The sequence below is a fragment of the Mchenga conophoros genome, linkage group LG16, assembly GCF_057382185.1.
Source record: "Mchenga conophoros isolate Kocher_MC1m ecotype Shallow Benthic linkage group LG16, M_conophoros_male_GT1.1, whole genome shotgun sequence".
Classification (NCBI taxonomy): Eukaryota; Metazoa; Chordata; class Actinopteri; order Cichliformes; family Cichlidae; genus Mchenga; species Mchenga conophoros.
In genome coordinates this window covers 37421577-37435072 of record NC_140541.1, presented here as the reverse complement: position 1 = coordinate 37435072, position 13496 = coordinate 37421577, and the positions used below count along the sequence as shown (strand labels likewise).

The window sequence follows — 13496 nt, the reverse complement described above, 5'->3', positions numbered from 1 at the left end:
TGGCGGTTCAATCCCTACAAACTTTGCTTTATGTTAACAAAATTAATTTGGAAGTAGATTTACAAATGTGCTTGTCCTGGAGAGGGTGAGAAAATTGTGTTTTATACATTTCCCACTCCATCATAGCACATGACCACTGGTCTTCTTTGCTCCCATTGGTTGTTGCATCAAAGTTGAGGGTCGTTAAACCCAATGCCAGCTCTTATATTTAATTGGATAGTATTCACAAATTTGCTAAATATGGCTCGTGTTTCACAGAGTACATCCCACTTAAGTAAATATTCACTCACCTGTTCGATGACTTGTTAATGCAATTACCTTATGAGCCTCTGTGCAAACCAAGCTTTAGAATGGGAGAAGAAAAGGGATTTAAGTGGCTTTGACCTAGCATAGCTGTTAGGTTGGTCTCAGTGTTTCATGCACTGCTGATCTGCTGGGGTCTTTCTGCACAGCCATCTTTAGTGTCTTCACGGTTTGAGCTGATAGGAACAGAACAGTAGCTCAATTAACCACTTTTTAGAACCAAGGTATGCAGAAGAGCATTTCTAAAAGTACAACATCTTAAACCAGGGGTGGGCAACTCCAGGTCTCGAGGGCCGGTGTCCCTGCAGGTTTTAGATGTGTCCTTGAACAAACACAGCTGATTTAAATGAATAAATTAGCTCCTCAACATGTCCTGAAGTTCTCCAGAGGCCTGGTAACGAACTAATCATGTGATTCAGGGGTGTTGACCCAAGGTGAGATCTTAAACCTGCAGGACACCAGCCCTCGAGGCCTGGAATTGCCCACCCCTGTCTTAAACCTTTAAGCAGATGGGCTACTGCACCAGAAGACCACACCGGGCGCCACACCTGCCAGCTACGAGCAGGAACTGAGGCTGCTATTCGCACGGCCTCACCAAAACTAGATTCTAGAAGATTTCAGAAACTGTTCTGGGTCTAATGAGACTCCATTTCTTAATATTTTGATGGTAAGGTCAGAATTTGGTGTAAATGACATCAAGCTGTTCAGGGTGGTGGTGTAACGGTGTGGGTCTGTGGCACTCTTTAGGACCCATAATGCTAATTAAGCGTCATTTAAATTCCACACATGTCCATCTCTTTATGATCACAGTGGACCTTACTGTCATGGCTGCTTCCAGAAGGATAACACACCATGCCACAAAGCTCAAATCATCTCTAGCTGGGCTCTGTCATGAGTTCACTGTACTCTAATGGTCTCCAGTCACCAGATCTCAATCCAATAGAGCACCTTAGGGATGCGGCGTAACGGCTGTTTCCCGCCACAGCTGCGTGATGCTGTCATATCAATATGGACCAAAATCTCTGAGGGTTTTCCAGCACCTTGTTGAATCCATACCATGAAGGAAGCATCCACCTGCTCCTAGCAGGGTGAACTTTTAAAGTTGTCCAGTGAGTGTCAATTTATGGCTATTTAAACAAACCTATTTGTAAATCTACAAAGTTGGACTTTACACACTAAACAATCCCAATCTAAAACCACAGACTTGTAAAATGTTTCTTATATTACAGTGTAGCTGCTGTAGCTGTACATTTAAAATTAACACATTAAATCTCAGGAAAACGTCCCAGCTGTGACCAGAACGTAACATTTATGTGTGTTTCCGTGTGCGTTTCTATTTTTCTGTGATAAACCTCTCGCCTGTCTGGCTCTGGAGCCAGGCGCTGTCTGTTATTTTGGACTGACAGACAGAGAAGCTACCAGAGGAGCAGAGTCAATGTGGCTTCAGACCAACTGTTGTGTGGTTAGTTGGTGGTTAGATTCATGCTATGTGCTTTTTTCTGAACACAGCTTATGCAAAGATAGAAATGAGGGAAAAGTTGTTGATTTACGGGCTGCTGAACATCTTCAAACATTTTGAGTAATTAATTAGTGTGCACACTGAAGCTGCATAAACGAACACACATTTCTGCACTCGTGTATGTATAACCATGACTTTGGGCGGCAGATCTTCTCACTTTCAAACTCGTCTTGATTTTGCATCATGTTGCAGATAACACGTATATGTCTCTGTTAGTGTACGCTCATCAGCTTACAATTAATGTTTAAGTATCTGCGCATTAAGTCTGTGGCTGACTGGATGCTGTCCTCTGTGTGCTTATTATAGACACACCCCTGCTGGTGCGAAGCAGCAGTGATTCTGCCCTCAGCCCCCAACCAGCAGAGTCTGAGCCCTCCTTCAAGGAAGACAACACTTTGATGGTAAGACCCTAAGGCCACTGGAGGAAAAAAAGAGAGAACAGCACACAGAAACACACTTAAAGACCTAAAACTAAAATATAAAAATACTGTAATACTTACATTTCAAGGATTTTTCTGGTATGTATTAAAACAATACGTATATGTTCATATATATATGCATAGGAGTAGGTCTTGGCTGGTCTACCTGTGAATCAGCAGAATGGCCCTGAGCCACACCTGTGGTGTACGAGGCTAAACGATCAGTGCTTGGTCGGTGCAATAATGCTCTCCAAAGTTTTCCTCAAGCTTCAGCAGTTCAAGTTAAGTGTGGTTAGTCCAGATGTTCCTCTATTATGGAAATACACATAATGGCTGAGTATACATTTACTGTTGTTAGCTGGATATTTACGGTCTTCTTCTTCCTAATTCCTCAACAGCTCGAAAAGAACTGTGATATATTGTGTTAAATAGGCACCGGCTAACTCCTGTATGACACCGCGTACCACGGCATATTTATTAAAGTCGAACTGATTGGTATCATTAGGTTTTTCCAAAGTTATACTATCTTTTTAAAATGTATTTGAATAGCTTTTGTAAGTTATTGATTTACTCTGTCTCATCATGGGCACTGTGAGCTTCCTTCTAATGCTGTTGTAAAAGGGAGAAACGATGAGATATTTATGCCCTTGTGGCTTTTGTTGTAGCAGCAGTCCAGGGACAAATGCTAATTTTACCCCACTGCTCATAAAGCTCATAAAGAGTATAGCATTCAACGTTTATACGAGCATGCAAACGTCTAATGTTGATGCTGCTGGGGATAAGGAAAGGATAAGGAAAATTCATAATTTCTTTTCTAGTTGGAAGCATAAATGAAAGTAGTGGGAATACTTTACAGCTGGCCTGGTCTGCTGTTGTTATTATTATGAATGTCTGGCCTTTTAATGTATGTAGGAAAGCATTATATACACTGTGCATATACACAATGATGTGAATGTAAATGCAACATCATTGCACGCACAATCCTGTCATTTAAAGTGTTTTGTTTGATGTGCGCTGCTCGTGTTTGTCATGTTTAACACACGGTTACACGTTTATAACGGCAAGCTCAGGTGTCCTGTGGGTGAATCAGTGTTGTGTGTGTGTGTGTGTGTGTGTGTGTGTGTGTGTGTGTGTGTGTGTGTGTGTGTGTGTGAGGCACATGTGATTAAGGTTTGGGCTGAATGGAGCGTTTAGTGTCATCATGTCTTTTCTCTGCAGACACACTTTGTCACTTCAGGCTCCGTTAACAAAGATGGATGAATACAGTTTTTCTTCCCTCTCTTTTCATTTTTTGTCTCTCTCTCTTCAAAGGTCATAGGGCAAACTCTTTTTTTTTTTTTTTTTGATCCTTTCCTCTCATGTTCCCGGTATTTTCCACCTTCTACACACTTTTTTTTTTTTTTAAACATTTTTAACATTTTGACCCAGTTTGTGTCAGAATGACTAATTTGGAGTCACAGTTAACCCAAAGTAAACACAAAAGGAGCTGCTGTAGGAATACTAACCGTTTGTTGTCTGTCATGTTTGGGTTCTTCTCTGAAGCTGTTTGCACTTTTTAGTCTCGTGATCTTCTTAAAAACAGTCAGTCTGTCCATGCTGCATTTCTTCAGTTTCCTTTCTTTGTCCTATCTGAATACTCAGACCCAAAAATATAGGATGCACAAGTGCAGCGATGACCTGATACATCTGCTTACATGTAGCGCGATAAACCCAACATCCATCTAATGGAGAACAGCTAATTTCACTAGCTTGAATTCAAATTGAACGTTGATCGAGCTCTGCCATCTTTAATCTATAACCTTCATTATCATGTTACACTGTTTATTCCAAGAGCATTGGGTAGATTATTTAAAACATATATTACACATTACTTACTCGTTTTAAAACCTAAAGAATTACTGTACTTTGTCTGCAACTCCCCATTTACTTTCTAAGTTGTGCCTTAGCTTTGCAGCCAACAACCAGTCAAACAGGCTTCGCTTTTGCAGACACGTCAGCGTCTATCAAGCACATGATCAGGACTGCAGCAGTCTGTTGGCAACCAAGGCAATCACGAGGAGGCTTTTGGTGCAGCAGCAGCAGAAACCTCTTTGCCACCATCTTAACACTGACGACTGCCAGCAGCCTTCAGCTAAACAATTCAGGAATACATATTTTTCCAGGTGAGCAGTGGTTACCAGTGGAGTCACTCACCGGTCTGTGTAAACGAAGCTTTTGGCTACAACCACATGTACACAGGTATTTTTGTAAACTGAGATTTTCCATTTTTTTTTTGTGATCAACATTTTATTGATTTAAAACGGGGTTGGGGGGGGGTACAGACATATACAGCACAACTGTAAACTGCAGTAGCAAAGCAAACATTAGCAAACAAGGCATAGGGACAGCAAAGAAAAGACACAAAAACACAAAGTTAAAACCAATTATTGCCTCTTCCAGGAGATAACTCTGGATGAGAAGATTTTCCAAGCGTCAACAGTCGTGGGTCGAGCTTTATTTAATTTTGCTGTGGTATGTTCAAAACCAATAACACGGATAAGACATCGTCTCCAGAATGATTCCATACAAATGTCAGGACAGAACCATTGCTTTGTAATAGTCTTCTTTGCGGATGTAAATCCAGCGAACAACATTTTGCATTGCATTTGTTTTAAGGAGATTTCAGAGGTATCGTTAAGGAGACAAAGACCAGGATTGGGAACATAAAAAACTTCCAGTACCTCAGATAACACAGAGTTCACAAAGACCCAAAAATCGGATACCACAGGACAGTCCCAAAACATGTGCAAAAACGTGCCAGGTGATGAATCATTGCAGATGTGACAGTAATACGTAGCCTGTAGTTTCATCTGGAACCTCCTATAGGGCGTAATGTATGTTCTGTGTATGGTTTTGAAATGAATTAATTGATGCGCCAGGTTCTTAGAAGTCAAACTCAGATTAGACCACACTGTATCCCAGTCTATATTAACCTGTAGTTCTCCCAGTTCCCTGACCCAAATAGATTCAATGGGCAGGGACTTCATACCATGTTCAGCTAATTTGTTGTAGATTTTGGAAACAGAGGGTCTGCCAGATTTAGGCAGGATCCAGTCCAACATGGGATGAGAGGGAAGAGGAGAGTCCCAGGGGACACCGTATGCTTTTAAAGCTGATCTGAGCTGCAGATATACAAAGTAAGAAGATGCAGGAAGAGAAAAACGTGTCCTTAAGTCCTGAAATGAGCAAAGGCCTTGGGCGTTGAATAGATCATCAAAAAGGTTTATCCCGAGTGAGAACCAAGAGGGTTGAACAAATGGTCGGCTGCCACATAGTAACTTTAAATTATGCCAGAGTGGTGAGCTTTTACAAAATTTAACTGGAGCACCCAGCCGCCGTTCTATCTTCCTCCATACCTGTATAGAGTTGGCAATAATAGGTCCAAATTCGTTGTTGTTGTAGAGCGTATTGGCGGGAACATTAGCAAACAGAAGATCTTGTAGTCTATGCGGTGCTGCCTTGGCGGATTCGATCATTTTCCACGCAGTAGTAGTCTCTGGGTTGACCCACGTACCGATTTTCCATTTTTGTTTAAAAAAAAAAAGAACCATGTCCACAACGCAAAAAACAAAGTCAAACACTGTCAAGGACATGCCGAAGCAGCAGGTGGCGATATAATTGTAACCGTGTAGAAATGTTGGCCAATGAGAGGTCTGGAAGCCTGGGAGGGAAAGAGAACAAACTGCAGAAGATTAACAGCAAATAGTATTTTGTCTACATCTGCCATTGTAGAAATTCATCTCATGGAAACAATAACATGGCGCACATGACTAAATCTCTGTTTTCCTCGTCCACACGCAGTTTTCAAAAATCTCCACGCTGGCAGGAGTTTTTAAAAATCTCCGTTGTCAGTGAACGAAAACACATAGAAAAATCACTGTTTTCAAAAATACGCGTTTAGGTGTGGACGTAGCCTTAGTGATCGTTTTCACAGCGGCTGGCAGCAACCTCAGTGTGTGACTGAGGCCAATTTTGTCCTTGTAAAGTGGACACGCATACTTCTTTATACGCGACAGTCTTTGTCGTTTCACATAACAAATTACAACAAGTACCACACAACTCCACTGCTCAAATGTTGTGGGCCGCTCTGCAAAAGCACAAGTTAAAGATATATTTCTTTTCTATACACATGTATCCAGATAATTAAATTAATCAAGTAAAACAAGTTATTTAATGCTCTCATTTGTTAGCCTTAATGTCATTACAAATTTTTGAACCACTGAACAGCATGTCTTTATCCTGTCTTCCTTCTCTCACCCCAACCAATCACAGCAGATGGCCCCGCCCCTCCCTGAGCCTGGTTCTGCCGGAGGTTTCTTCCTGTTAAAAGGGAGTTTTTCCTTCCCACTGTCACCAAAGTGCTCGCTCATAGGGGGTCACATGATTGTTGGGTTTTTCTCTGTATGTATTATTGCAGGGTCTACCTTACAATAGAAAGCACCTCGAGGCGGCTGTTGTTGTGATTTGATGCTGTGTAAATAAAACTGAATTGAACTGAAGTGTTAAAATTCTTCATTATAAAAAAGTTTAATATATTTTCTAATGCTTTATCCCATCATTGATAATTAAATACACCTGTTCATTAATAATTGACACGCATTAACAGAATATTATAATAAATAAAATCATTATTGTGTGCTTGTTGTGTAGACATGCAGTCCTGACATGTTGTTGTGGCTTTATTTACTCAGAAAGTCCCTCCAGTCCGCTGGTTAAAGGAAGCCCGTGCTTGATTAGACTCCTGAGTAGTGATCCTTGAGCCCTTGAGATTCCTGACTGGACAAACACCCTTTCTTAATCACGCTGTTTTCCCCACAGACCTCTCTGTTTGCAGGGTTTAGTGCTTTAGGGGACTGTGGTTGGTCCTCAGAGGTGGTCAGTCTCCATGCTCGTTGTTGCTGAGGATGACCTAACATGTTTGTGACTGTGCCACATGCATTTGTCCTGCAGAGTTCAACGGCACCTGGTTGCACCTGTTGTCTCATGTCTTGTTGGTAGTTGTTGAGTTTTGTTACACTGACTTCACACAAGTGAGATGAGAAATAGACCAGTAACCCACAGCTTGGCACTCATAGTAAACTCCATAATAAATATTACGCACCTTATTGCTAATAACATTGATCTTTCCTGGAGAAATAAGGTAAGGAGTTTAGGGCCACAGATTGTGTTATTCTAAACTCAATTTCCACTCTGTACAACTAAGCTGCTGTCACTCGTGCAGCTACTGATATGAAATATTACAGGATGTCAGTAATGCAGCAGGCATTGAGGTGCTTATATATTGGTTGACCACATCAGCTCCTCAGGCTTCCCTTATTTCACACATAAAATCTCAGAACTGTAGTTTTCAAATTATATTACTCCTATTACTGTGAATTAATGTTCATCGTCTTTAATAACTACATTGTGTTACGTTAAAAGAGTCATACCCGGACCAAAATCATACCCGGATCATACTGATCCACATATACGTACACTCATCATGGGCGTGAATGTCATGGTAATTTTCTGCTTTTAATGTTGTCTTTGAGCTGTTCTTTTTACAGGGTTGGATAATTGTATAGCAGAGATTTTAAAACACAAGAATAGATGTAGTCCATGTGTCAGCGGGTCAGGAGGACCAACACATATCTGTCTGTGTGTTTGCAAATATAAACCGTTACATCAGATTTAAGTCCAACCGTTCCACCGTACCACAGCTGTAAAAAGAAATCTCTCTTTCTGCACGTTTTTCCTTCACATCTTTGTGTTTTTTAAGCCGTCGGTGCCACGCGGGTTTCCTCCATCTACCTGCTGTGCTGCAGTAACTACCATGTAAGTGCTGGAGTGCTAAATGGCCCTGTGCTGAGTGTTTTCTGAAGAAATTCTCTTTCTGTTTGTCTCTTCCTCGTACGTTATTTTCTCAGTCGCTGTCAGTCTTTTTTCGTCTCTTTCAGCGTCCCTCACTCTTCGATTCATTCGCTCGTACTCACACGTACGCGCACACGCTCAGTCACTGGCTCATCTGTCTCTTCTCAAGCAGCACGGTTCAGATAGAGGTAATGGCTCTGGGTAATTGTTCAAATTGTCACTTGGCCTTTTGGTGAGAGCGATGAGGGGAAGAAAGTACTCTTCTTGGAGTAATTCTCTGTCTTTCTCCTGTCTCTGTCTTTGCTCCTTCTCTTGGTCCCCTCTCTTATTTAATTTTGACCTGGAAAGATTTACTGGTGCAGCTCTTTCTTTCTAAATGCCAGACTCAAACGAGTACAGTACACCAAAAAAACCCACTCTTTTCCCTTTCTTACTGTCTGTCATGCTTACAGCACACAGACACACACAGGCAGGGATACGTGTTGGTAAAAATGTGTTGCTCGGGCTGGGGGTGCTTATTATTGTCTAGAATACCACAGGGACACTGCAGCACTTATTTATAATGCTACACCTGTGTGTGTGCATGTCTGCATGTCTCATCATGTCTTTTGTGCCACCTTTCATGCATGTTTGTCATTGAATTTATTTTTTCATATACACATCTATAACTGTGTTATTAACAGTGTTTGGACAGAAACTGAAAAACGTGTTTTTCAAAAGCATCATTCTAAAAACTGATGTGAAAAACATACAAAACATGAAAAAAGGGGAACAAAATGATGAAAAGTTGTACAAGTGGAGGAAAAACCCCAAACAAAGAAAAATAACACCTGGTGGAGTGAATCACAGCTAATGGGGTTAATGAGAAACATGAGTGGGTGTAAAAAGGGCGTTCCAGAGAGAGAAAGTCTTTCAGATGTGAAGCTGGGGAGGAGTTTACCAGACTGTGTGGATGCATAGTTTCAAAAATGTGCTAATAATAAACAATAATATGAAGATTTTATCATGAATTTCCATATTTGTAAAGGAATCATTACTTCCTAATGATATAACATAAACCTAAGCTCCATAAGCTGCCATCCAGACAGAAGAGATGCTGCTTACTCCAGTCAGACAATCCCGCCCAGTTGGAGCATTATGAAAGTAACTGGTGAGCAGCTGAAATCGTTAAAGAATAGCAAAATATTTGGCTTTCAAATAAAGCTTACAAAGTAACCAGAGCTGAGAAATGATGCCAGTGTTGGAATAGCAGCACAAACTGCAGCTGCAGTGCCTCTAAGTGAAGGCTGCTGAAGGCTGGCTGCAACACAAGCCCATCTCCAAAGACTCCGTCTTAACATGAACAACTTCACAGCTTTGAAAAGGACGTTTCCAACCTGATGGAAAATAATAGTTTAGTCCTCATCCACCTGGATGCTGTGGTTAGGGGCGTGGTCCGTATGCATTGACATGTCCCTGACGCTGACCACTGTGTGCTAGGCCTGCATTTTGTTTGAAGACCACCAGGTGGCGATAACAAAAACCCCTTCTAGTCCTGTAGAAGTCTTTGGGAAGTCTTGGCTTCTGTCTTGGACTCTGTAAACACTTTGCTGCTGAGTTTATGGGTTCATTCACTTTTTCCGGTCATATTGAATATTCTCCATATTATCCATGATGTGCTTGTTGGCTAACGTGTTGCCTATCACAAGTCATCAGCCAATGAGCGAGAGGTCTGACAGTCAGACCCGAGCCTCCTTGTCACGTGTGGTTTTGGGAAACCGAGATGGGAATGGTAATGATGCTAACGGTAAAAACCAAATAATGATGTCACTGTAGCTAGTCTGTGGTTCAAACCAGTCGGTGTCTGTGCTTTTATCATCAGTTGGCCTGTTCAAAGAAGAAATGCTGCAGCGCAGTGGTGAACACGCCTCTCTCCTAAACCTTTTCCTGAGATGTAGCGGTACATGTCCACTTATCCGGGAAAGGAAATTCCAGACAGCTGATTCAGTTTATCTAGCCTCAGTGTTTTCATTGGGAGAAACCTGTATTACTCATCCGTGGACGTCTTTGTCTCCGCTGACTGCACGCCCACACAGTCCACATGGTGAACAGGGAGGAATGCTGGTTTGAGCGAGGAGTCAACCGAACCGAGGAGGGGGTCTAAGAGTAAATCTATACTATCTCACAATGCTGTGATTGCAGTCACCCCCAGGTCTCTGTGAATAGTAATCATAGACATTAGTGGTTATGGCAGTTTGTGTGTCAATGCCTGTTACACGGCCGGGAAAACCTGCAGTCAGCTGAGACTGAAGAGCTCACCTGGATGATGAAAGGTTCCTCCTGCTGAAGTCGTTGCCTCCAGATGAACTGAATCAGTGTTGGGTTTTTTTTAAGTACTGAATTAATGATTCTGTTTTGAGCTGAACTTGGTTTCATTAATTGCACTAAATGATTCTGACGTGCACTAAAAACTACATTAACACCCAAAAACACACTTCACTCAGCACGTGTGTGCTGTAGTGTGTTTCATGCTTCATTGATTCCTTTACCTGCTGCAGTTTAAAAATTTCAGCAGAGAAAAAAACATAAAAAAATAGTTTAACTTAAAAAAAAACCAAATTAATGAGAAAAAATATTAAATGTTATATCTCAGTGCTTTTGTTTCCTTTGCTGTTCAGAATTAAAACAACTCCATATTTATTCCTGCACATTACCAAAGGGAAGATGGATGGCGTTGGCTTTGTCAGGTTCATACAGATGAAGACACGTAAAGTGCACACGCAGACACAGAATGCATTAATACTAATTTATCATACCGGCTGTGGTAGCATTTTCAGGGAACACTTAGCCTGATTGGTCATTCAATAATTAGTAATATCACTAATAGTTTGCTCTTTTTATCCACTTTTAGCAATTATTAGATTGGACCATGAACGCTAAACGCTTGCAGGCCATTTGTTAAAAGCATAGTTATTCAAGGATTATCCATCAGTGATTCAAAATGGAAAATCTGCTTCTTTATTCTACACGTTTTGCAGAACCATTAATGCTCCAAGTATTGATTAAGCTGTCCAATTCTGACAGACTAATATATTCATTTTTCCCTGCAGTAGGCCTCAACATATTTCAAATAAATCTTTGTCATTGAATAAATATATCTTTCATTTCTTATCAAGCTTTAGATCTTTCAATCATTATTTTTAATAAACTTTTACTTTGCGTCCAATTAAACTGTCCGTCTTTGTGGGAATGTCTCACATTTTCTTATAATTATTAATTCCTCTGTGGGCTGTGATTTACTGACACTGCTGAATTTGCAGCTTTGTTAATACTTCTAACCTCTAAAAACTAAATGAACTTTTATTGTTAATGTTTCAAAAAAACCTGATTATCATCATGAAAGTGAGCTAATTCCTTCAAATAAGAGCAGCGACTCCAGTTTCCAAACTGCAAGAGGTTCAGTGTCTGTAAGTAGAAGAAGTGTTCAGAGGAACGCGCTGGTGTCAGTGTGAATAATGAGAAACATTTATTCGTTCAGATTCATTTACTTGTTTTAAATTAGCCTCTGATAAGTAACATACATTGGTGGCCTTTTGTAATTAATATGTTGCTCTTCCAAAGAGACACAGAGTGAGAGAGGCTGTTACTACACACATTTATTAAATGAGACATACAATTAAGCACCAGAGGCTTTGCAGTTAATATACGAGTGACTGTTATGACAGGAGGTTACTATAATTAATGTTACCTGTCATCCTGTTTCTAATTAAGCTCACGTGACGGCATCGACAGCCAGGCCAGACTAATTGATTTGCGAGCCGCCAAACCGCAAACATATGTTTGCTATCTGTCATTCTGCGGCGAATGTGACCTTGCCTTCCTCGTCTTGTCGCATCACCCGTCGTCTCTGACTTTACGTGTATTTCGTGACTCGCCCCGACTTTCCTCTTCCTTGCTCTTCCTCTCCCTGGTCTCATTTGTCTTCCTCTCAGCCTCTCTTCGTTCCATCTATTCCTCTCTCTGTCTCTGACAGGTGGAGTAGGTCATGTGGCAGTATTGGGGGGACTGAGGTCAGAGGTTAAAGGTCATATGAGTCCATTAGTGTCTACCACTAACGGAGAGACTTATTGACCTGCGTGTGTTTGTCTCCATATGCTCAGACAAGCATGCTCTCCAAGGTCTGATGTCCCCCTGTGATATTCACCAATATTCATATGTGAGTTTGGGTCATTCTTACAAATAATAATAAACATTTCATATAAAAATAAATCTTCAGTTCTTTGCAAGTGTAGTTTGAGTAGTTTTAGAAGTCTAAATTCTAAAAACATATTAAAATAATGAACGAAAAGTCTGTCACTAAAGACTGACTGATAATATATCCAAATGTCCAAAAGTATTACGCTTCACAAAAAATGGGATTTTGTGGATTATGAATTATGAAGTTTAAACATCTACTCTGAGGAGAAATCGACCAGTTACATTGTTTAGTTGATCCTGTTCCTGCGAGAGCTCCTTTCCACCAGCACTGACCGAAGCCCAGCCAGGTCTGCCGAGGTGCGTTTCCCAGTCTGATGATGAGACAGCTTTACAGGCAGAAGCAGTCGGGTCAGTCCTGTTGGCTGACAGACCTGTGGCTTTATGCAAACTTTACACTATGGTATAATAAATGTGATTCACACTTGCGTTTACCTTCTTCTAACAGGATCGGCTTCATATATGAATTGTTATTTGTTCACTTCACTCATTTCTTTATTCTAAACTCTGAATTTTAGACAGTTTAAATCAAAATACATAAACTTCCTTGGCTTAGTCACTCATTACACTTTTATTTAAACCGTAATTACTTAATTTGTCCACATGTCTACAGTATACATGCTCTGTGTCTGTTCTCTGCAGGCAGCTGGTCCCACTGTGGAGAGGCCAGCAGGGGTGGAGCGGCCAGCCAAACACCCCTTCAGTGGAAGGTCAGTGTGTATTTGTGTGTGTGTGACTGACTTCTGAACTAATTGCTCACCTTGATAAACATGTAAAATATATTTTAAAGAAGTGTGGTCATGAAGCTGGTTGGAGCAGAGATGGAATAATGACTCGCAGAGAGCAGCAAAGATGGTGGTGGAGCGACTGGAGGCTGCTGTTGTTTTGATTTGGTGCTTTGTAAATAAAGTTGAATTGAACTGAAAAAAGAAGAAAAAGCCTGTTAATGCCAAGGTGTGTCTCTGGATGGCTGCCGGGTGCTGAGGCTGCGGTTGAGGATAGTTCTTGTTTGTGTGCATGTTTGTCTACATTTGTGTTTACTTCTGTTTATGTGTGTACTTCTGCCCTACTTTCCCTTCATTAAAGCTGTATTCTAATCCAGATCAAGGCCTTCGCAGATGCAGTGCAAAAAG

The 13496-nt window shown here is 41.0% G+C and overlaps 1 protein-coding gene across 5 annotated transcripts in view; it reads left to right on the top strand.

Annotated features, from left to right (window-relative positions):
* Positions 1 to 13496, top strand: part of LOC146557277 (partitioning defective 3 homolog B-like) — a 224139-nt gene that overhangs the window by 61703 nt on the left and 148940 nt on the right. For all 5 annotated transcript variants that reach the window (XM_085250599.1, XM_085250598.1, XM_085250597.1 and 2 more), the window contains 2 exons: positions 2129 to 2223; positions 13006 to 13073. In XM_085250599.1, coding sequence (XP_085106725.1) covers positions 2129 to 2223; positions 13006 to 13073 — 163 coding nt within the window. The remainder of the gene's footprint in view (positions 1 to 2128; positions 2224 to 13005; positions 13074 to 13496) is intronic.